This window comes from Sesamum indicum, linkage group LG14 (genome assembly GCF_000512975.1).
Source record: "Sesamum indicum cultivar Zhongzhi No. 13 linkage group LG14, S_indicum_v1.0, whole genome shotgun sequence".
NCBI lineage: Eukaryota > Viridiplantae > Streptophyta > Magnoliopsida > Lamiales > Pedaliaceae > Sesamum > Sesamum indicum.
In genome coordinates, this window is record NC_026158.1 from 409,656 (window position 1) to 431,288 (window position 21,633).

The 21,633-nt window shown below is 37.0% G+C and overlaps 5 protein-coding genes and 2 pseudogenes across 7 annotated transcripts; 3 read left to right on the forward strand and 4 right to left on the reverse strand.

Annotated features, from left to right (window-relative positions):
• LOC105176578 (uncharacterized membrane protein At1g06890) lies at nucleotides 96–3,983 on the forward strand. 3 transcript variants are annotated; one of them, XM_011099432.2, is made up of 8 exons: nucleotides 96–469; nucleotides 634–747; nucleotides 1,366–1,532; nucleotides 1,750–1,958; nucleotides 2,027–2,120; nucleotides 2,214–2,380; nucleotides 2,450–2,620; nucleotides 3,358–3,983. In XM_011099432.2, the coding sequence occupies exons 2-8, from the start codon at nucleotides 672–674 to the stop codon at nucleotides 3,635–3,637; spliced, it is 1,164 nt and encodes a 387-aa protein (XP_011097734.1). In that variant the 5' UTR covers nucleotides 96–469; nucleotides 634–671; the 3' UTR covers nucleotides 3,638–3,983. The 3 variants fall into 3 exon arrangements, with proteins under 3 accessions (XP_011097734.1, XP_011097733.1, XP_011097736.1); XM_011099431.2 differs by having other exon boundaries at nucleotides 96–747; XM_011099434.2 differs by having other exon boundaries at nucleotides 104–747; nucleotides 1,381–1,532.
• LOC105176579 (transcription factor DIVARICATA-like) lies at nucleotides 4,127–5,497 on the reverse strand. Its single transcript, XM_011099435.2, has 2 exons — nucleotides 4,822–5,497; nucleotides 4,127–4,425 (listed from the first exon to the last, which is right to left on the reverse strand). The coding sequence occupies exons 1-2, from the start codon at nucleotides 5,166–5,168 to the stop codon at nucleotides 4,212–4,214; spliced, it is 561 nt and encodes a 186-aa protein (XP_011097737.1). The 5' UTR covers nucleotides 5,169–5,497; the 3' UTR covers nucleotides 4,127–4,211.
• LOC105176625 lies at nucleotides 7,250–8,645 on the reverse strand (annotated as a pseudogene).
• On the forward strand, nucleotides 10,348–11,742 carry LOC105176626 (annotated as a pseudogene).
• On the reverse strand, nucleotides 11,827–13,600 carry LOC105176580 (GDSL esterase/lipase At5g03980-like). The gene is made up of 5 exons (XM_011099436.2): nucleotides 13,225–13,600; nucleotides 12,929–13,141; nucleotides 12,691–12,839; nucleotides 12,290–12,563; nucleotides 11,827–12,191 (listed from the first exon to the last, which is right to left on the reverse strand). The coding sequence occupies exons 1-5, from the start codon at nucleotides 13,508–13,510 to the stop codon at nucleotides 11,983–11,985; spliced, it is 1,131 nt and encodes a 376-aa protein (XP_011097738.1). The 5' UTR covers nucleotides 13,511–13,600; the 3' UTR covers nucleotides 11,827–11,982.
• On the forward strand, nucleotides 14,285–16,752 carry LOC105176582 (ER membrane protein complex subunit 8/9 homolog). The gene is made up of 5 exons (XM_011099438.2): nucleotides 14,285–14,643; nucleotides 14,737–14,883; nucleotides 14,982–15,041; nucleotides 16,171–16,334; nucleotides 16,438–16,752. The coding sequence occupies exons 1-5, from the start codon at nucleotides 14,437–14,439 to the stop codon at nucleotides 16,466–16,468; spliced, it is 609 nt and encodes a 202-aa protein (XP_011097740.1). The 5' UTR covers nucleotides 14,285–14,436; the 3' UTR covers nucleotides 16,469–16,752.
• On the reverse strand, nucleotides 16,740–20,391 carry LOC105176581 (oligopeptide transporter 1). Its single transcript, XM_011099437.2, has 7 exons — nucleotides 19,949–20,391; nucleotides 19,420–19,865; nucleotides 19,214–19,311; nucleotides 18,537–19,109; nucleotides 18,103–18,367; nucleotides 17,823–18,005; nucleotides 16,740–17,735 (listed from the first exon to the last, which is right to left on the reverse strand). The coding sequence occupies exons 1-7, from the start codon at nucleotides 20,028–20,030 to the stop codon at nucleotides 17,115–17,117; spliced, it is 2,268 nt and encodes a 755-aa protein (XP_011097739.1). The 5' UTR covers nucleotides 20,031–20,391; the 3' UTR covers nucleotides 16,740–17,114.

Genomic DNA, 21,633 nt, shown 5'->3' on the forward strand with positions numbered 1-21,633 from the left:
AACATCCTCAAAACTGGTTTCTTCTTTTCCATTTTCAGTTATTGGGTTTTATATCTAAGCAAAATGTTGTACAATGCAAGCTTTTGTAGGCCACAACCCCCAAAATTGGTGGGAGTAGTGTACAGGAAAAATACCCTTTTTTCCAGGTGGGCCTAATAGTAAAAACAGTGAGTGAGATCCGTGATATCCGACTTTGATAAGAGTAGTTTTTTCTTTCTTTATTTTTTGACAGATTCTTGAAGACCGTGGCTCTGGGATTTGAAGTTCCTTAAGCCAACAAAGCTCACTTCTACAAACAAAAGTTCATCACCACCTTTGTATTCTCCTAGAATGCATCGAAAAACATTAACACCACAAATGTAACTAAGAAAGAAACCCTGATTCAGAGTCTCCTTAGATACGCATTTGTATAAAAAAATTGTCTAAAAGAATGTGTTCTTTACCAAGCGTTAGAGCTCTCGTAGGATAGGTACATGGTTGTACTATAACTCTTTTTCTTTCATTTCTTGGAGTCCTTCTGTTGAGAAACTCCTCAGCGGGCCTTTTATTTCCTTCACCTTCTTGATTTCTGACAAAAGACATTAATGTTTTTCTCTACCTATTTGTTTGGGTTGTACCATGATTGGGCTTTAGCTCTTCCGTCTCTTTGATATTCTTCGACAAATGCATTTATGGGCTTGTTCAATTTTCTGTTGGGACGAAGCAGAAGACTCATCAAAAGAAAAGACAGTGATGCAGGCGAAGCAGGTTTGTTATTCTTTTCCTCTGATCATAAATTTCTCTGCAACCTTTGGTGGTTCTTGAATCTGTCTGAAATTTTCACTGTCATGGTTTAACCCTGCATGGCATGGGTAATATTTTCTTTTCTTTGTGTAATGAGATTCCTGGACTGAGATTCTATTCTTGGATTGATTAGCCAATGTTGCTGTCTGCATATGTTTTACTTTTCTTGTTCATATGCAAAAGGAATTGGCTTTTGTCTTAATTAATGTCATTAGACATACTCTCGTTTCGCCGATATTTGGATTTGATCCTGTCTATTCCTGGCTTAATTTCAAGAAAGTGATTGATTTGATTCATTTGATAAATTGATTTCGAGTTGGTAATTTATATATATATATATATATATATATATGTCTTTCAGCAGAGATGAATTACTATGAGAAGTCCCATGTTAACTTATCTGATTCTGCATTCATTGTCCTGACATGCCGTCTGGATTTATGTATTAATGACTCTATTTATTGATAATCGAGCATTCATTATTAGATAGATCGATAGAATTCAGTTTGGAGTAATTTGTATTGTTCAATGACATCATTGTATAACAGTCTAAACCCAAAATGAAAACTTATCTTCTTCTAGCTTCCATTTTACCAGGTCGTGCGTTGGAAGAAATCAGAAGCTCTCTTTACAATGAGCTTCGGACATCTGAAGGTGCCAAGCGCCAACAACAACGTTTTTGTGGTCCAGTTGTGGCAATGTCCTTCAATTTTATGGTTGCTGTTGGAATAATTCTGGGAAACAAATTGGTTTGTGTGTTTTACTTCTTACTGTCACTTAGTCTTTCATTGTCTGAGGTACTAATGACTAAGTAGCTGTGGTCTACTGCAGGATCAAGAATTCCTGTCAATAATCCTTAACAATGAACATTTTCAATCTGTTGTTGCACACGTTACCATTTTCTGTCCCTTTCTGTTGTTTCAAGTTCTGGTTCATTTATTTTGATATGCTTCATCGGCAACACAGGTTATGGGGAGAGTCGGATTCAATTTTCCAATATTCCTCACGTTAATCCACTACACGACTGCTTGGATTCTGCTTGCAGTTTTCAGAGCATTCTCGATGCTTCCAGTCTCTCCTCCATCTAAATCTACACCGTTCTCATCGTTGTTTGCTTTGGGTGCGGTCATGGCTTTTGCCTCTGGACTCGCAAATACCAGCTTAAAGCATAACAGGTCCTTATCCAAGTTTATTACTGACATTTCTTGATGTTATCGTGTTTACTCATTCACCTTTTGTGCAGTGTTGGTTTCTACCAGATGGCTAAAATTGCAGTCACTCCAACCATTGTTACAGCTGAATTTATACTTTTCAGAAAGATCATATCCTTCAGCAAGGTAACTGGAATTTTCTTACATGAGTTGTTTTTATATATCTCCCAAAAAGGGATACTTCATTACAATAGAGATATTTACTTCATATGGATGCAGGTCGTTGCTCTCATTGTTGTCTCGTTCGGTGTGGCTATTGCAACTGTTACAGACTTAGAGTTCAACTTATTTGGTGCTTGTGTTGCCATTGCCTGGATAGTTCCAAGTGCCATTAACAAAATACTCTGGTCTAATCTGCAGCAGCAAGGCAACTGGACTGCCCTTGCGTAAGTAAAACATTGTTTACTTATCGCGGTTAACTCACTCTTACTCAGGACGCTGCATTCTCTATGTAGGTTGATGTGGAAGACAACCCCGGTGACAATCTTCTTCTTGGTAGCTCTTATGCCCTGGTTAGACCCTCCAGGGGTACTGTCTTTCAAATGGGACGCAACGAATGGAACTGCAATTCTAATATCAGCTTTGCTGGGCTTCCTCTTGCAGTGGTCTGGAGCTTTGGCACTTGGGTAAGAAATTCCTCTCTCTCTCTCTCTCTCTATATATATATATATATATATATATATATATCTCAGAGAATGTTTGCTTGGGGCAAAAAATGAAAGAATAAGAGAAGTAAAAGTAAAAATGAATATACAAAAGATAATCTTGTGTTTGGTTAGTAGCAAGAGATGGAGTTGAGTAAACCTTGGTGTATATGAATCCGGAATTTAATTTTGTTTTCATTCAAAATTTGACGGAAAAGTGGAAGTATAAGGCCAAAAAAAAAAATACAGTTTTTCTTTTTATTTACTCCTATAACCATATATATACATATATATATATAGTTTCTTCCAATTCTTTTCTTTTTCTCGTTGATAGTTTAGAATAAATAAACAATACTCATTTTGATGAATATTTTATTAATAAAAAATATTCTTATTCTTATATGATAAATATTTTTATTAATAAGATTCTTAAATTTTTGATATACTAAAATTATATTAATATAATATTAATTTATTTATTTTTTGATACAAAGTGAAGAAATGGGTAATTTAATAAAATTATGAGAGTTAGCCTTTTCTTTTCAATATATTTTTTCTTCTACCGAAAGTATTTGAGATTTACTTCCCTTCGACTCTTTTGACTAAACGTGGCCATTGAAGTATGAGATGTATGCTAAATGATGCAAACGTTTTGGTGTGTTGAGCTGTGTTTTAAGTGGATCAATTATTGGTAAAATGCTTTAGTTCTACTTGTACAGAGCGACTTCTGCAACATCTCACGTCGTTCTTGGGCAATTCAAGACTTGTGTCATCCTACTTGGAGGATACCTGCTTTTTGATTCTGATCCAGGACTTGTGAGCATTATAGGTGCTGTTCTAGCTCTTTGTGGAATGTCGGTCTACACGTCTCTTAACCTGAAAGGAACGGGTGAGAAGGGAAGTACCCTGCTTCCAAGCCAAAACTTACCTCCTCTAAAACCCAAGAGTATTGAGGACGAAGAGAAACCAGTTGCTGAGGATAATTCAAATGCTGTTTGAGCTTTACGAATCCATGAATTCCTTCCTGTCTTTTTTCCGGTAGTAAGGGCCGACTTAAGTTCTACTTGAGAACTTTTTTGACTTTTCTGGTTACCTCAACACTTCTAGTTTGTATAGAAGAAGTGTGTACTGATTCATAAGACTGATGATTCAATTTAAGACGATTTTCCTCGACCCATGTATAGATTTAAAAAATTTAACATTAATACAATTTTTGATTCAGATATAAGCAACTTTTTCTGCAACAACTGGTACTCATCCAGCCAGGTACATCTGAACTTGGGATGAAAAAGCTCATCATAAATTATCACTCCATTAGATCCAGTCAAGATTGCAGTTTCTCTTGGATTAAAACATAACAGGAATCTTAAAAAATCCAACTTTCATGAATTTACTACGGATAAAACCTCGGATTAGCCAAGATGCATAAAAAATAACCAGCAGCCATAACGTATAAACTACCCATATTCTCTTGAACAAAGAATCAAATGCCATAAAAAAGATACCTATTTACTTTCCCCACACCCTAAAAACTCATCTTCCAATAAGCTCAATTCCTTTCTTCAAATAAGAATCAACAACAGAACTTAGAAGTCAGAGAACTACCTTCAGCAGCCGAGTTATCAAAAATGCTTCGTCTTTTCTTGTTCTGCTCCTCCTTTTCTTGACGCTCATAGTACTTTTGAGCATGGCTGGCAACCTGGGCAGGACTTCTAGTCAGGACCATGTATCTGGAAATGCTCTTCCAGTCCCCTTTTCCGTATTTTTCCAATCCAAGTAGAAATAACCTGAGTTATGCAAAGAGGAAGAAAATGAAATGCCATAATCATACGTATTATTTTTGAATAAAATGCGCTTCATTACTAAATCATTTGTTTCATTCAAACTCTAATACTAATTAATATTCAAAGTAAACAAAGAAACAAGATACTCCACACACAGCCTCTTGGCAGGGAGAAAATAAGAGGATAAAGTGATCGAACAAGAATGCAGTGTGCCTCAAGATTATTTAATATTCACTTTTGAGACTATTTGGGAATTTCAATCTCCAAATTTTTCATTTTTGATTTTATAATTTACAAAATTCTACTCAGATTATAGTTCTTGAAATTCATGTGCTCATGATTGCCATCACATCAACTCAACGAGACATTGATCAAATGGCTTGGGCAGTAGAATTCTACCTGTGCTCATCTGCGGTCCACGGTCTGGCTGCCTTTCTCTGCGCGACAATCGGTTTCTTCTCCGATTTAGGGTTTTGCTGGGGTTCCGATGACCCGAACCCGACCTTCTCCACATACTCCGGCAACTCAATCAACCCAGCCTCGATCGCCGCCACATCATCCAACAATACGGCGAAGTGCCTTTCAACTTCCGGCGCTGATTTCGTCTGAAGCCTCGCCGCGATCCTCTCCCACCGATTCGGACAATCCTCGGGGAATTCCACCAGACCATCCTCAAATTGCTTGTTCTCCTCCCAAGTCCACTTCGAATTCCCCACCTTGGAATCACACCGGCTTGCATTTTCCATTCTCCTCTCAACACCTTTAATTTCACTGGTGCAATTTGAACATAGGAACCCTCCAGCTTTGAATCATCAACCCGAACATGGCGATCCTCAACAACGTATTCCTCTTTTTCTTCCTTCCCTATCTGGGCCAACGCAACAGATGAATTGCCGTGGATTCTGCGATCCGATGAAGGCAAATTTTGCTGCTGAATCTGCTAACAGTATGATCGTAATTGGTGATTAATCTTGAAAAATTTAACAATGAATTGTTTTCTTGCGTACAGACCCGTTGGGATGCTCTGCCACTGCCACCAAAGGATTTGCTCCATATTTATATTTTCTCCTGAAAATTAGGAACTAGCAAATCTTTTTCTTTTTTCCTTTTGTATTTATTGTGCTTGGCGTTGATTTGCTACTTGAGCACTCTCAATCTTTTATTTATTGGGTTAATTACATTTAGCCCCCTCCAAAATATAAAATTATACTTTTTTTTCAAAAAATTAAAATTATATTTAAAATTCTTTTGAAAATTCTTTCTTTACCGTTAACACTCTTTTATTAAAATTTAGAAGAAAAATACTAACGCTAACAAAAGTAATTACATAAATTTCTTATTTTGCTCCTTATTTAACGTTTTCATATACATTTCTTTTACTTATAAAGGGACAAAATCTAATATACATATATATGTGTGTGTGTGTGTGGAGTGAGGTTAATATCGTGACGTTCTTTTTCCTTATAAGTAAAAAGTTATTATACGAAAATGGTTAATGAGGGATAAAATTGAAAATTTATGTAACTTTATTTTGATAATATTATTATTTTTCATCAAAAATTTAAGAAAAGTGGGTTAGCTGTAACAGTAAATATTTAGAGGGTATGTAAGTTTAATTTTAAAACTTCTTTTAAGAAAAGTGTAATCTAAAAACTTCTTTCAAGAAAAATATAATTTCATATTTTAAAAGGGATCTAAGTGTAATTAATCTTTTATTTATATTGTTTATTGAAGCAAAATCATTATATATGCATACCTTACTTGATTAGTAAGGTCGAATAATTACAATTAAAATTGTGAGTTTGAGTCTCATGAATATGAATCTATTTTTATTTTTAATAGTTTGTAATCATTTTTTTATCTCGTTTGAATGTATTAGTTGATTTAAACTATTGATATATTATTTTGGGAGTAGTACTTTTCGTCTATGCTTTGGGCGAATATTTGTAAGGGAGTAGTACTTCTGATTTTACAGCTTTGTTAGAAATGATAGGGAGTCAGCACTCCCCGCTGTAAATTTGCTCACCTTTTTTTTAATAAAGAAGGATCGGGGACTCCGAAAAGCTCCCCCCACCCCGGGTGGTTTCAATTAAAAGAAAAAAAAAACTATTGATATATTAGAATAGTGTTTGAACGTCTTCGTTGATGTATCAAAAACTCAAAATAATTTTTAAATTTGAGTATATTGAATGATATAATGAATCACATATCATCATAAATAAGCAAAAAAAATCATACAAAAAAATATTAGCAAATTATCCCCCTCCCCCCAACAACGGTTTAGATAGACAGTAATTTGTTTCATTTTTTCAAATCTAAGAGGTAAATTATTTTTTTTTACAAAATATTTTTTACACATTTAACATATCAGATTAGGATAAAATGTATTTTTACCCATTTTATACTTGAATGGATATAACATTACTGGTAGAAAAACTTAAAGAGATGGTGAGTTGTGTAAAAAATAGATGTATTTGAAGGTATTTAAGTAATCATATCGTGATCGGGAAAAATGCAAATTACCCCGTTATTTTTTGAAACACATGGGAATAATTTATTTATTCTTTTTTTATAGAAATTTATTTGCTTATTTCACGTATCATATCGGATAAGTTGTATTTAATGCTGTTGTGCTTTATACATCCTTTTCTTTAGAAAAAAGAATAAAACATATAATTAAATTCCTAACAAACATATAAAAGAAACTGCTGAAATATATATATGCAAATTACGTTGCTTTATTGACTTGGGAAAAATACGAACAACAAACACTAAGCAAAATGTGCAGATTAAAACCAATCTTTCGAAAATTCTAATACAGAGAGGATCAGAAATGGCAGTGAAGGTTGGTGAAGATGTCATGCAGCAGCCAGCCAGCCATTATCTTGTACCCTTGTTGTGTCAAATGGACCCCGTCCCAGCTCAAGAACCGGCCCGGATCCGCACAGACGCCGACACCCGGAGCTCCGCACATTCTTGTCACGTTGAAACTGTATTTGCCTCCACTCCCACAGCAAGCCCTCTCTGTATCAAACCCATGAGATTTGGCGAAGTGGAGCAGGTACTGATATGCGTTGTAGTAATCGGCATAGACTATGATGGCATTTGGGTGGGCTTGTTGCAGCTTCTCAATGGCTTGCTGCAGCTGTTCATTATGGTACATTGCAAAGTCGTTCAGCTGCTTCAGGCATCGATTTTCGTCGTATGCTGCCAACATGTTGGTCTGGAAAGCTGTTTTATAGATCGGGAGACAGCCGATAGGGAAGTTTCCGGGCACCACTACTCTTGTTGCCCCGAGACTAATCACTCTCTGCATAATCAAATTGCAAAGTAGCTAGAGTCAGATGAATGTAACAAGAAATGATATTGCAATAGTTATAACATATTATATTGAAGGAACTTACTCGGACAGCATTGGTAATGGCATGGACAACCTCAGGCACCATGCTTTGTAACTCGTCCATCGTTTTACCTTGGAAGATGGCGTAGTAGTTATAATCGTTCCCTCCGATTTCTCCCACCATGAAAAGAGCAGTCTGGAGTTTCTCAGCACACTCTGTGATCATCATGATTGATGTTTTAAGTAGGTAGGTATAATTAAGATGAAGATGATGAGAAGTTAAGCAGTAATTCAACGAACATACCTCTGTGATGAAGGCAGATAGAGTTGAAATGAGTGGACATCCAGCCCAACTGTATAGTGAGGGAGCTGGTGGTGACCGGAGACAAGATGTGTTTAGCAGCCAGAACGTGAGAGGGCAACGCTGTGGAACCGCCGCAAAGTTAGTTGACTCCATGCTTGAAATCTGCATCTGTGTCTTTGTAGGCTGGCAGAAAAGGTAGACCCGCATCCAATGCTATAGAGAGAGACAATCCAATGTCAAGTTGAAGACATGGATTTAATAATAATATTCATATGTGATACAAGATTTAAACATACCTATGTAATCGATCATGAGAAGGCCATTGGAGCAACGACCGGTAGCGTTCTTGAAGAAGGTCTCCCCGTAAGGTAGTCTAGCAAAGGAAGTGGAGGAGCCAATAGGGAATTCCCGGATCAAATTCCCGGTGTCGGAAATGGAGTCTCCGAGTTGATAGATTTGATCAAATTTGCAAATCTTGAGAGGATGAGAGTGAGCAAAAGAAACAAAGGAAATTAAGGAGCAAAGAAGAAGAATATTGGGTAGGAGGAGAAGTAGTTTCTTGAAAGAAGAAGCAGCCATTGATGGAGAGATTGGTAGTTGAAACAAAGTATATATGTGATGTTAGGATGATTGATTGCAGGAGCAACGATGGATGCTTTGGATATATATATATATATATATATATATATAATAGAGTATTATACAGCTTTGTCGTTATGCATCTTGAACCCACTACCACCAAAGCTACTGACTACGAGAAAATTCCTTACTTTTCAAGGGAAAATTACCTCTCACCAGACAATGTCTCTACTGGGCAGCTTAGACACACTTGGACTTTTTTATTTTAAGTTATATTGTATTTTTTACTTCATTTAATATATTTAACATTATGTAAATAATGATTATGTTATTCGTTTTATTTAGGATAAAATACAACAATCTCCTCTGAGATTTGTTATAATTACGAATATTCTCTCGTCGTTTGAACAATTATAAATACCCCTGATATTTGAAGAATTTATCTAATTTTTGGATGTAGGTATGAAATTATCAACTTTATCTATTCTATATTTTTTTTATTTTTTAAAAAATTAAAAAACTTCTAAAAATATTGTACAGGGTGGATGAAAAAAAATAAAAATTATAAAAAAAAATATCTACCTAGTCCAAAAAAATCAAAAAAATTTAATAATAAATAAAAATATAATTTTTAATCTACAAGGGCATCTTGGTCAGTTTACCATAAAAAATGGATGAAAACCTAACGAATTAGGCTAATTGTTAAATGACCGTTAAAATCAAGAGGGTATTAGTAATTTCACAGCGAGGGGTATCCATAATTATGCGAAACCCCATCAAAGGTCATTGTAATTTACTCTTTCTTTAAGAAAAACTTTATTCACGCCTAGTATATATGGTAAATAGAATAGAAGATGCAATATGACTTGAAATAAAAAATTCAATCCACTCTCACACATAGTAAACTTGTGTAGATTTCAACGATAATAGAAAATTGCGGAAGACAATTTTGAGAAATAACACTTTACTTCCCATAATTTAGAATATTTCTGTTTTTGGTCTCACTAGTTATGTAATTTTCACTTTTAGTCTCATAGCTTCTAAAAAGTAATATTTTTTTTCCATGGGACCTTTTCGATTATAATGGAAAAGCCACGTGATCGTAAGTGTCTTTATACTTTTGGTCCATTGGTTTTGCGATTTTCACATTTGGTTCTATAAATTTGAAAAAGTAACACTTTAATTTGGTCTGTATACTTAATGACCACATAGTATTTTTCATTAAACATGGGACGAAAAATATAATGAGATCGAAAGTGGGGGGGGGGGAATAACTATCGGATTATGTATTGAAAAAGAAATGATCAGTTTTCCAATTGGTGTTACTTGAGAATTTGAAACACGAGTCGTTAATCATAACTGACAAGAGAACAGAAACTTATGACTGTGACATGTTTTGATCAGGGCAGATTGCTATCGTGTGTTATAGGAACTCAAAACACGGCTGTATGAAGATGAAATTGTTTTCATCAAGATCTTTTCTCTTTGTGCTTTTATTTTTGCTGAATTTGTGCTCCCAGGTGCATCTGAACTGCCCCTTTACGTATGCATTGCTTTGAGTTGAACTAATATGTTTCTGCTTGGATCTTGAGAGTTGTAACATTTAATGATGTTTCCCCATGGCCTTCATTTGAGACATGTATTGGCTCCTATTCATCTAATCATTTCCATGTGGTTATTTTATTACAGATGTTGGATTACAATGTTCTTGGAGGTGGGTTTCAAATGTTTGCAGTAATCTAACATCGGATAATTTGGTTTGATTCTAACTATGTGGAATGACTTTTTCTTCCTCTCTTGTACTTCCTCTTCTTGATAATGATGTGACCTTTGCGGTTTCATTCTAAATGTTTTCTTTTGACATGGGTTACTAATAGAAAATTACGTGTGTACAGCTTCAAGCTTATACAGATTCTGCCCTTTTACATAGGCATCGTGGGATTGTTCAGTACAAAACTGCCTATTACTCATTTTATCTTCCTGTGAGTAAACTCTACCTCCAGCGGAGCATAGAGCTGTCTGTCAATTTGACGAATAAAAGCAACTTGTACTCTGTCATCCTCTTAATCTCCTTCGGTATTATCACATTTTCGTCAAATTTAAATGTGACTTGGGTGAACCGTTATAGGTGGCGTGCGCGCTTCTTATGTTTGGTGAGAACTCGGACAATCATGTCAATGTGAAGGAAGCGCTGCTTGAAATGGGTATTTATTTTCAAGTTCAGGTAAGCGATTCTTGCTACATAAAGTTTACACCTTCGACAAACTCGAAACTCCCATATGCATAATTCATGAAACAAAAACCTCATAAGTTTGATGTAGATTCTGCTCTGAGTTTGGAACTATGATAGATCACATGTTCCTGATTCTTGTAGGATGACTATCTAGATTGTTTTGTTGATCCGGAGACAATCGGTAAGGTAAATCTTTGAATGTATACGGCCATCAATCTCAGTCCGGAATATAGATTATGCTGTTTGTGCATTTTCAGATAGGGACAGACATTGAAGATTTTAAGTGCTCTCTGCAACGAGGACCAGAAGAAAACTCTCTATGTATGATACAAACAGAAATAAAATCATTTATATTATTTGATTCTCATGTTGTTCCTGATGTTATTGCTTACCGACGAGCTTTTGCTTTCAGGAGAATTACGGAAAGGACGATCCTGTCTGTGTAGCTAAAGTCAAAGAACTATACGAAGCACTCAAGCTTCAGGTTTCTTTCCCCTACCACTATTCTTTATCACAATAGAAGTAGCGAAAAACATCGAATGACTATTTGTTGAATTTGTAGGATGCTTGTCTGGAGTACGAACGGACGAGTTACGAGAAGATAACAAACTCAATTGAAGCTCATCCTAGCAAGGCGGTGCAAGCAGTGCTGAAATCGTTCTTGGAGAAGATTTATAAGAGGCAAGAGTAATACTTTGGTCTAATGCATCTAAGACCGAGAGAAGCTCGACTTCTACCGGAGAATACTCTGTAATATCTAGGCCACCGTTACCGTGAGTTCAAGTGATCAATTTGAAGACAATGATCAGATGAATGTACTTGTGCTTGTACAATCAATGTTATATTATGACAAAGGAGTTTTTTTATCAACAGTATTTTGCTTCAAGTCCTAATGAACGGGTGAAAAAAATATAGTAGAAGATTGATGCTCAGTATTCACCAAACTAACTTGCTTTATTTACTTCACCAAATATGACCCAGAATATAGAAAAATACTACACATAACGTCTATATTAAAATCTATCTAAGACCACATGACTACTGATACTAAACAGACAGCTAAACAATGACCACAATGTTGTAAGAACAGATATTAATAGTGGCTCAGAAATGGCAGTGGAGGTTGGTGAAGATGTCATGCACCAGCCACCCAGCCATTATCTTGTATCCTTCTTGTGTCAAATGGACCCCGTCCCAGCTCAAGAACCGACCCGGATCCGCACAGACACCGACACCTGGAGCTCCACACATTCTTGTCATGTTGAAACTGTATTTGCCTCCACTCCCACAGCAAGCCCTTTCTGTATCAAACCCTGTTGAACAACAATTATTATTTTATCTAATAAACTTCACAAATATCTAGCTACGTACTAACTTTGTTGTTGTTGTTCTAAGTTGAGTGTTCAAATACCATGAGATTTGGCAAAGTGGAGCAGATGCTGATAAGCGTTGTAGTAATCGGCATAGACTACGATGGCATTTGGGTGCTCTTGTTGCAGCTTTTCAATGGCTTGCTGCAGCTGTTCATTGTGGTACATTGCAAAGTCGTTCAGCTGCTTCAGGCATCTATTTTCATCGTATGCTGCCGACTTGTTGGTGTGGAAAGCTGTTTTATAAATCGGGAGACAGCCGATTGGGAAGTTTCCAGGCACCACCACTCTTGTTGCACCGAAACTAATCACTCTCTGCATCAAATTGCAAAGTAGAGTCAGACGAATGTAGGTGTTTTTTAATTATAAGAATAGTATTAGCATGTAACAAGAAATGAATAATATTGCAATAGTTATAACATATTATATTGAAGGAACTTACCCTGACAGCATTGATAATGGCATGGACAACCTCAGGCACCATGCTTTGTAACTCGTCCATCGTTTTACCTTGGAAGATGGCGTAGTTATAATCGTTCCCTCCGATTTCTCCCACCATGAAAAGAGCAGTCTGGAGTTTCTCAGCACACTCTGTTGATCATCATGATTGATGTTTTAAGTAGGTAGGTACAATTAAGATGAAGATGATGAGAAGTTAAGTAGTAATTAAACGAACATACCTCTGTGATGAAGGCAAATAGAGTTGAAATGAGTGGACATCCAGCCCAACTGTATGGTGAGGGAGCTGGTGGTGACCGGAGACAAGATGTGTTTAGCAGCCAGAACGTGAGAGGGCAACGCTGTGGAACCGGCTACCGCAAAGTTGACTCCATGCTTGAAATCTGCATCTCTGTCTTTGTAGGCTGGCAGAAAAGGTAGACCCGCATCCAATGCTATAGAGAGAGACAATCCAATGTCAAGTTGAAGACATGGATTTAATAATAATATTCATATGTGATACAAGATTTAAACATACCTATGTAATCGATCATGAGAAGGCCATTGGAGCAACGACCGGTAGCGTTCTTGAAGAAGGTCTCCCCGTAAGGTAGTCTAGCGAACGAAGTGGAGGAGCCAATAGGGAATTCCCGGATCAAATTCCCGGTGTCGGAAATGGAGTCTCCGAGTTGATAGATTTGATCAAAGTTGCAAATCTTGAGAGGATGAGAGTGAGCAAAAGAAACAAAGGAAACTAAGGAGCAAAGAAGAAGAATATTGGGTAGTAGGAGAAGTAGCTTCATGAAAGAAGAAGAAGCAGCCATTGATGGAGAGATAGGTAGTTGAAACAAAGTATATGTGGAATGTCAGGATGATTGATTGTAGGAGCAAGGATGGATGCTTTGGTGTTATATATATATATGTTTAAGAGTATAGTAGTAGTAGTATTAGTAGTAGAACAAACATCCCATATACAGTCCCATTTGGATTAGAAATGCAGTCCTCCAGTCATTGTCCTTTCCTCCAACTGTAATGTAGTCCAAGTTCTTCAGGGTTTTTCAATTATGGCTCAAGTTGTTTGATTTGGATTGGATTTTTCATTCGAAATTTTATTGTACTTTTTTATTTTATTTAATATATGCATATTATGTGTATGATTTTTTTAAAAAAATAAATTACATGAGACTATTTTTGTACACGTGGGTGTGTATATCTATATTATTTATACGCAATAATTTGGTTGTCGTACTAATTTTTAAATATTCAAATTTATCGTTTAACTCATTCCTTCCGTACATTAAAATTTGGTGATGACAGTATTTCAACTTATTTTTATAAATTTATTAAGATACCCTTCTAATTTTCTCAATTTTTTGCACTTTTATGTTTTTGGAACTGCTGTCTTATTATTGATAATCACCTTATTAACAAAAATATTAATTACTTTGTTCTGGTTTGTATTTTCTACTTCAGCCCATTTAATGAGCAGATTGGGCCGGGTGGCGACCCAACCATTCCACTGGGCTGGGTTTGGAAAGAAACGCAATCCACCAGCGTCCGGAGACGAGTGAAAGAAAGTAAAAAGAAGTGGAAATAACAAAGAGCGATTTTGATTGAAATTGCAGAAGATCGGAGTGTAAGAAAAGGATTTGGTGGTGGAAGTAGAAAGTGGTGAAAAAGGCTGCAGTCCGAATCCAACTCACACCCGTTCTCCTCACATCAACTCGGATTTGTTCGGGCTCAGTGAGTCATGAGCGGCGAAGCGCGGTACGAGATCCACCAGACCGCCTACATTAAGTTGGTTCTCCACGCCCTAAAGCACCGGACCGCCGCCGTCAACGGCCTCCTCCTTGGCCGTGCCTCACCCGATGCCGCTGCCGTCGAGATCGTTGACTCCGTCCCCCTCTTCCACTCCCAGATCGGCCTTCTTCCTCCTCTTGAAGTTGCGCTCATAATGGTCAGTCACTCTCGGTACTTTCCATCTCTGATTAACTGTTTGTTTGCTATTTGGTTGGGTTAAAATTTGGAGTTTGAAACTGTTATGGTGTAGATAGAGGAGTATTATGGAGAAAAGGGGTTGAGTATTGTGGGCTATTTTCATGCTAATGAGAGGTACGATGATTTCGAGCTTGCTACTGTCGCTAAGAATATTGGCGATCACATAACCCGGTATTTTCCTCAGGCTGCGCTTCTCTTGGTGCGTTACTTGGTTTGCAATTTGTTTGAATTTTTGTTAGCATCTCCAATTTCAATTTTTTAGGGAAACTATCGAGTTTGATATTTGTGGGATTTCAGTTGGATAATAAAAAGCTGGAGGATTTACCGAAGGGGAAAGAGCGAAGTCCAGTGATGCAGGTGATTCTGTGCTCTTAACTGGACTGTGTTGAATATTTGCTTCATTTGTTCCAGCGGTAAAAAGTAGTAAAAGTAGATTTAGCTTACATAATTCTGAGATATTTGACTTTATTGTTTTATACGATCCCTTGGCTGGTTAGTCACTGAGATTAAGCAGAAAAGTAAAATTAGTACCACTATCTGCTTGAGTCTAGTAATTAGTATTAGCTATTAACACCTGAGACTTCTGCTGTTTATGACAGAAGAGATAGAAGTTCACATGGGTAATCTTGCAAAAATTTTCCTAAATTACAGATGATGTTTGTTTATGTTTTGAGCCATTTAGGTACTTTCTCTCGATACTTGTCTTATTAATTGATAATAGCAGCGCACTTGATGTTTGTTCCATCGAGTTGAAGAGGCACTTTCAAAGTGTTTTCTTGACAATTTGCATGCATGTTCTCTAGCTGGTTCACAGTTTGCTTGTATAATCAACATTTAGTATTTCTTCACACAACATTGACTTAGTCCACAAGTATGTTTATGGTGCAATGCATGCACTACTGTTTTGGTTTTTAATACAAGAGAAAGTCTTGTTTTATGGTCGTATACATACATAAACCCAGCAATTTCCTGCTGTCCAGAACTGCACAGATTATTCAGAATTTCAGATGAACAAGTGCCCTGTTTTTTCTTGCTATTTATCCCTTCGGGTTTCACAATCCTTTGTCTGAGCACCTCAGTTAAATATATAAATCTTAAATATATCATTTTCTGCAACCTTTGATCAGCTGCTGCATGGTTATTTGACGTTAACAGTATTGTTTGTCCGAACCTAAGCCCAGAAAAGCCTTGATTTTTGTTCCACCTGGCCTAATTCATTCAGACCTTCATCTCTGTGAACTAGCTTAAAGGCGCACAACCATCCTCATTCTCAATAAATTGCTTCTGAAGTTTTACCAAAAAAATAGAACTGATCTTTGTGCTCTGATTCTGTCCATGTTATTCTCATGACAACTTTTTCTTCCCATCTAGCTGTTTTCTTTTTGTGTGTGGGAGGTGATTATTTGTAACCCAATAACTTGCAGATCTTTATCATGAAACTTTATTAACGAAAACTCTTTGTGTTGTGCTCCGCTATATTGCTTAGCTTTACATCAAAGATGGCTCTAGTTGGAAACTAGGGGGATCAAAAGGAAGCAATCAGCTCACTGTCAAAGAAACTTCAGCAAATACAGTGCTTTTGGATTACATCTCATCTGAGAAATGGAAGAGCATCACAGACTTTGATGACCACCTGGACGACATCAGCAAGTAAGCTGGTTACTAGTCTCTTTTGTTTATCAACAATTTAGATCCACGATTTCTAGTCGATAATATTGAACCGCATTACTAAAATTTTAAAATGCACTTGTAGGGACTGGGTGAACGCTCAACTTTTTGAATAAGCTTCAAAGTTTTCAGGTGTACACAGACTAGATGCTACAAGTGGTACTTGTAGTATTTACTTGCAGGCTACGCAGACTTTCATAGCCTAGATGAGTATGAAGATATGATCGTGGTGAAATTTCATCTCATTTGTTGTTGATGTTACTTCTTTAAAAGAAGCTTCTAATTTTGTATCGTGTCACTCTTTAATTCTTGGCTTGTAGACTGGAGTCTTCATTTGCGCTTCCTCTTTGTTTTTGTCTTTTTAACTGGTTACAAGGGAAAAAAAAAAGATTACGTGGCTTATTATGATATTTACTCAATGTACTTGTCAGAACTCGGGTTGGAACTCAACTCCTCAATATAGAGCCTATACTGTACAGCAGAGAGCGAGAAATACCTATTACATTTACAGAAACATTAGTCAACAATTTTTCACATTATACAAATAAAGCAATAAACTAATACGATTTACTAACCCTTCTTAAACGATCAAATGCTGTAAAAAATTAAATTCCTGTCATGGTCCCGGACATAATCAACTGTGTATAGCCCTAAAGACAAGGCATTATTAGTCATAACCCTAGAAACTACTAAACCCAAGCTATTTACATGAATAAAAACTGCCAAGACCAATCATGTGATCCTTGTGAGCATCGCTACATCTCAGAGAACAGGGCACCCTTCAACATTCACACCGGGCACTGTGGGGCACTGTGCCAGAGGGCAGTGATCATCAGCATCCAAACCCCACCAACTCGGACCAGCCACATCGTACATTTGCAGTGTGAAATAGAGCAAAACTCCCATGAACGCAATTCCAGCATTAAGCGCTGCAGCCAAGATGTAAGCATGTCTAGCCCACCATTTCTTGTGGACCCTATAGATATATATGTTGAAGAAGATGCCTGCAGCACCCCACATTATGAAGTTCACTGCCCTGGCTGGTGGCATGGACATTGTGGATCCTAAGATGAGGGGCACATTGATCAACTGGATCCATTTCTTCTCTGGATATTTACGAGCCAGCAGGTAAACAGGTACGGGCAAAACAGCCCCAACCAAGAACCACCAGTTCATGCTTCCATAAACACCAAGGTTAGTGAACATCCGGAGCGGCCCAATGACCCCCCATATGATTGAAGCATTGTAGAACACATCATCACCTGGGCAAGTCCAGGGGCTCCCCTCTGGTAGGTTATGTGGGTCGCAAATGTGCTTGATACTTGTGAGCAACCACCAAGCCGTGCCAAAATAGACAGAGGATGCAACTATCGTTCCCACTAACTGCATGAGTTGACAACTTCGGTTACGGTAAGATTGTGTTTCTCATCAGATATCAAGTTTCAGATGGAGCTGAAAGTTAGAAGGTACCTGTGCAATGAACATGGATTTGGGAGGGATCTTCATGTAAGTGCCTAATTTGAAATCACTAAGGAAACCGAGTGCTTGTGCCATGCTTATGTAGCCATAGGTCTTAAAAGCAACATTAGCAAGAGGCCGTCCGGGGTAAATGTAACCGATGATCATCTCAGTGATAATGTTTAGTCCTATTTGCTGCACAAGGTTATGATAAACTGAATTAGCTTCCTGATAATTGGATAAAAACACACACTTTATGCAACTGATAGATAGGAAGAATTTGATGAGCAACCATGTTTGTGGTGGCTTGTATTATGCCAATGGGTAGAGTGAAGAAGAGAGCCATTATGCAGGCCATTATAAGCCCCCACCACGGGAGTTGGAGCTGTTTGTCAAATCCTTCACAAGCTACCAGTGAAAGGCAGAAAACTACAACAAGAATAATGACAAACCACCACTCTGGCACTTGCTCATAGTTCTTCTTCATAATTCTTGTGTGCACATCCATTTTCCGGTTCAGGCTGCTCTTTGCTTTGCTCCACAATGACCAAATTGTTCTGAGTTCAATTGTTTTTTCATCATTAGACAAATGTGCTACAAGATGAATTATATACATATATATGTATATATATATATATATATATAGAGAGAGAGAGAGAGAGAGCCAGAAAGAGGGTGAGACACAGAGAGAGAGAGAAAGTTAGCTCGATGAGTATATCTACTTACTTCCCATGGTGAAGTGCAACATGTGTAATGGTAGCAGAGAGGGAAGCAAATCCAAGGCCATAGGTGAATGCAAAGAAAACACTAAGGTACAGTTTGCTGTATCCTTCATAGCCAGCCATGTCAAGGTTGAATGTCTCGGGGTTGAGAACACGTGAGATGTTATAAGGATTGCCATAGTGATCAAACGTGTGGGATGAGAAGATTGGGAACTTCTTGGCATCGAAAACATTGTTGAAGTAAGTCAATGGCAACATCACATACATGACTAGGAAAAAACCAACAAGGGTGTTAATGATGGCAAATCCAGGAGAAGATATGGGGTTGCCTACGAAGCTCACAATTGCTGACCAGTCCAAGGCAAATGACCCAATCCCCATCCCACGCAGACCTGATCCCAGTTGCTGTGGGAATACGGAGTTCTTCCAGATCAAACACAGCACAGAAATGGAAGATATTGATGGGAATAGGTAGGCTGGAACTAGGTAGTATGCAAAGCTTGAAACAAACACAACTAGAAAGAATTGCAGACGTGACAGCCCTCCCTTAGGCCTTACATCTTCCTCGTGTAGTGCTCTGTAATCACAGGGAAGATCAACAAAAGGTAATTTAATTTATACTATATTGTTGTTAATTACTGTTATTAGAAAGAAACAAAGATTGTCTGATAGAGAAAACACCTGAATAGAGACACTGCAACCATGTTTTCAGGCCACCACATGTAGGGTGAGTCTACCAAGATTCTCCTAAATATACCAGCCCATCCATATCCAAGCATCTGAAACCCCATATATCAATCAGTTAAGCCACATTTCTCATCATTATCCCAAACCAAAACCACCCTTTGATATATACAAAAACAATAGACAACAATCGTCGTCTGTACCTGTGTAGTTTGAGCCAGCATAAAAGCAGCAAGCGGGTGGAGCTGCCGGCGGTAAAATGCCTTGACAATGGTTATGATAGAAACAGCGTATACACCGGCAGAACCACAGTTTGCAAATATGCTGATCAGGACATGTTCCTTCAGATTAAAAGGCCCTGGATTCAATGAAAACGACCATTTCACCAACGGCACGGTGAACTTTCTAGTCGGCAGGACTCTTGCCATGAACTTTCCTAATGGGAGAGTAATAATTTGTGCAGTCACAGGGTAAATGAAGAGGGCGTTCTGGCGGTAACTGAAGAACTGGTTCAAGAACGCCAACACCACGCAGAAAATTAGGCCAAGGCACCATGTCCTGAATGTCAGCACCGGCAGCGAGGGATCATCAGTCGCCGGCACCGTCAGCCGGACCTGCTCTATCGGGCTGTTTTCGTTCTCCTCCACCTCTGCATGCATGTCCAAAACAGCAATCATGAGATAAAAAGAAAAGAAACATGAGAGGAATTGAATCAACTGTATCATCCATTACCGGAGATGACAAGATTCGTGTGAGGCTTCGCCGGCGACTCGCCGTCGCCTTTGTGGTCTGGTTCATCATTGCCGCCGGCCATCTATGGCTCTATGATTTTATATGTATATACACACTCCGGCGACCAAATTAAGCACCAAATGATATATATCCCTCGAAGGAAATGGCGGAGTTCTTGGGTCATTTATACTGGACCACCTCCATTTACGGAATCCATTAATGGCTGTTAATACTGTCCAAATTACGATGAGGAGTTGCCTATATTCACGCTACGCAATTTTGACCCTTGATCTCTATGAATATGGTTTGAAATCTGGACGATATTCTGACTTGCATGTTTCTTGAGAACGAATATAGTGTGTGTGTGTGTGTGTGTGTATCAAGGTTTGAATGAACCAAGATTTTGGTGGAATCTCTTTTAGGTTCACGGATTGAGTGCTGCATTAGGACATTCCTCCATCACTTTGTGTAACTCCTGACCACTATTTAATTTTCGGGGTGAAAAAGGTAAATTCATCATGGTGGATTTCAAATCCCATTTAATAATTTATTTTATATTCAAAAGATTTGAAATCCTATTTTTGAACAATATTTGATTAATTATGGATAGATTTCAAGTTCTTCTAATAAATTCTTTTTCCATCAAATCCCAAATATAGCCCATTTAGATTGTTGCATTTTTCGGTGTGGATTTTCTGTCAGATGGCCATAATATTAGTGTCTGAAATTGTGATAAAAAAAAAGAAAAATAATTCACTTATAATTTTTGGTAATTTAAAAGATACACGCAACATTAAATTTTTTTGTCTTGTAACTATATATTATTAGTATTTCTGGTCATGTAATTTATTCTGTTTACACATTTAATTTTTCTTTTTTTTTTTTGACAAATTCAATTCTGAACGTCTCACATTTTGTTATTTTTTAGGTAAATTTCATCATATATTTGATAATTTTGATCCTGATCATTTATAGTTACGAAACCAAAAGTGAGATCTACTCTAGTGTGAATGGGACTAAAATTGTCAACATATGACAAAATTCATCGTACGTAAATGGAGTAAGTTATAATTACAAAATTGTCAATATAGAAATTGCCAACCTATGACAAAATTAATTATATATAAATATAGTAAATTACAATAACAAAATTATCAATATAGAACCAAAGGCATAATATATAATGCCAATGGAACATAATATATAACAAAAATGTGGTAAGCATAGCATTAACAAAAAAATGTTTTTGTATCTTACATTTTCATTTTAATAAATAATAAATTAAAAGGGTTATTTTTAAAAATTTACATGACTAAATTTATTTAGAACGTAATTACATGACTAAATTTGTTAGTATCAGTATATTAAAAAGATGGAAAAAAAATACAATTTACCACCCTGTGATGTGAGAAATGAGCAAAAATCTCCCCTGTAAAAAATAAAATAGCAAATTATCACATGTGTTTTAGAAAATGAAGCAAATTATTTCTTATCTAAACGGTAGATAGGTAGTAATTTGCTAATTATTTTTTTTATAGGGAGGTATTTGTTTATTGAACATATCACAAGGGTAAATTTTATTTAATACTTAAAAAAACTATCCCTATGTTTGGTTTTATGTTTTGATCTTAGAGTGGGCCAAAACACAAACATGATGTTTGGTTTTTTAACTTGTTTTGGGGTAT

Excerpts from the sequence above, each read along its gene's own strand:
- LOC105176578 (XM_011099431.2), top strand. The coding sequence starts at position 672 with ATGGGCTTGTTCAATTTTCTGTTGGGACGAAGCAGAAGACTCATCAAA. Across the intron at positions 748-1,365 it reads CAGTGATGCAGGCGAAGCAG|CTTCCATTTTACCAGGTCGT; the intron begins GTTTGTTATTCT and ends ATCTTCTTCTAG. Across the intron at positions 1,533-1,749 it reads TAATTCTGGGAAACAAATTG|GTTATGGGGAGAGTCGGATT; the intron begins GTTTGTGTGTTT and ends TCGGCAACACAG.
- LOC105176579 (XM_011099435.2), bottom strand. The coding sequence starts at position 5,168 with ATGGAAAATGCAAGCCGGTGTGATTCCAAGGTGGGGAATTCGAAGTGG. Across the intron at positions 4,426-4,821 it reads TGGACCGCAGATGAGCACAG|GTTATTTCTACTTGGATTGG; the intron begins GTAGAATTCTAC and ends TGCATAACTCAG.
- LOC105176580 (XM_011099436.2), bottom strand. The coding sequence starts at position 13,510 with ATGGCTGCTTCTTCTTCTTTCATGAAGCTACTTCTCCTACTACCCAAT. Across the intron at positions 13,142-13,224 it reads TCTCATGATCGATTACATAG|CATTGGATGCGGGTCTACCT; the intron begins GTATGTTTAAAT and ends CTCTCTCTATAG. Across the intron at positions 12,192-12,289 it reads CCACTTTGCCAAATCTCATG|GGTTTGATACAGAAAGGGCT; the intron begins GTATTTGAACAC and ends GTTGTTCAACAG.
- LOC105176582 (XM_011099438.2), top strand. The coding sequence starts at position 14,437 with ATGAGCGGCGAAGCGCGGTACGAGATCCACCAGACCGCCTACATTAAG. Across the intron at positions 14,644-14,736 it reads TTGAAGTTGCGCTCATAATG|ATAGAGGAGTATTATGGAGA; the intron begins GTCAGTCACTCT and ends GTTATGGTGTAG. Across the intron at positions 14,884-14,981 it reads CTCAGGCTGCGCTTCTCTTG|TTGGATAATAAAAAGCTGGA; the intron begins GTGCGTTACTTG and ends GTGGGATTTCAG.
- LOC105176581 (XM_011099437.2), bottom strand. The coding sequence starts at position 20,030 with ATGGCCGGCGGCAATGATGAACCAGACCACAAAGGCGACGGCGAGTCG. Across the intron at positions 19,866-19,948 it reads CACGAATCTTGTCATCTCCG|AGGTGGAGGAGAACGAAAAC; the intron begins GTAATGGATGAT and ends ACATGCATGCAG. Across the intron at positions 19,110-19,213 it reads GTTGCAGTGTCTCTATTCAG|AGCACTACACGAGGAAGATG; the intron begins GTGTTTTCTCTA and ends CTGTGATTACAG.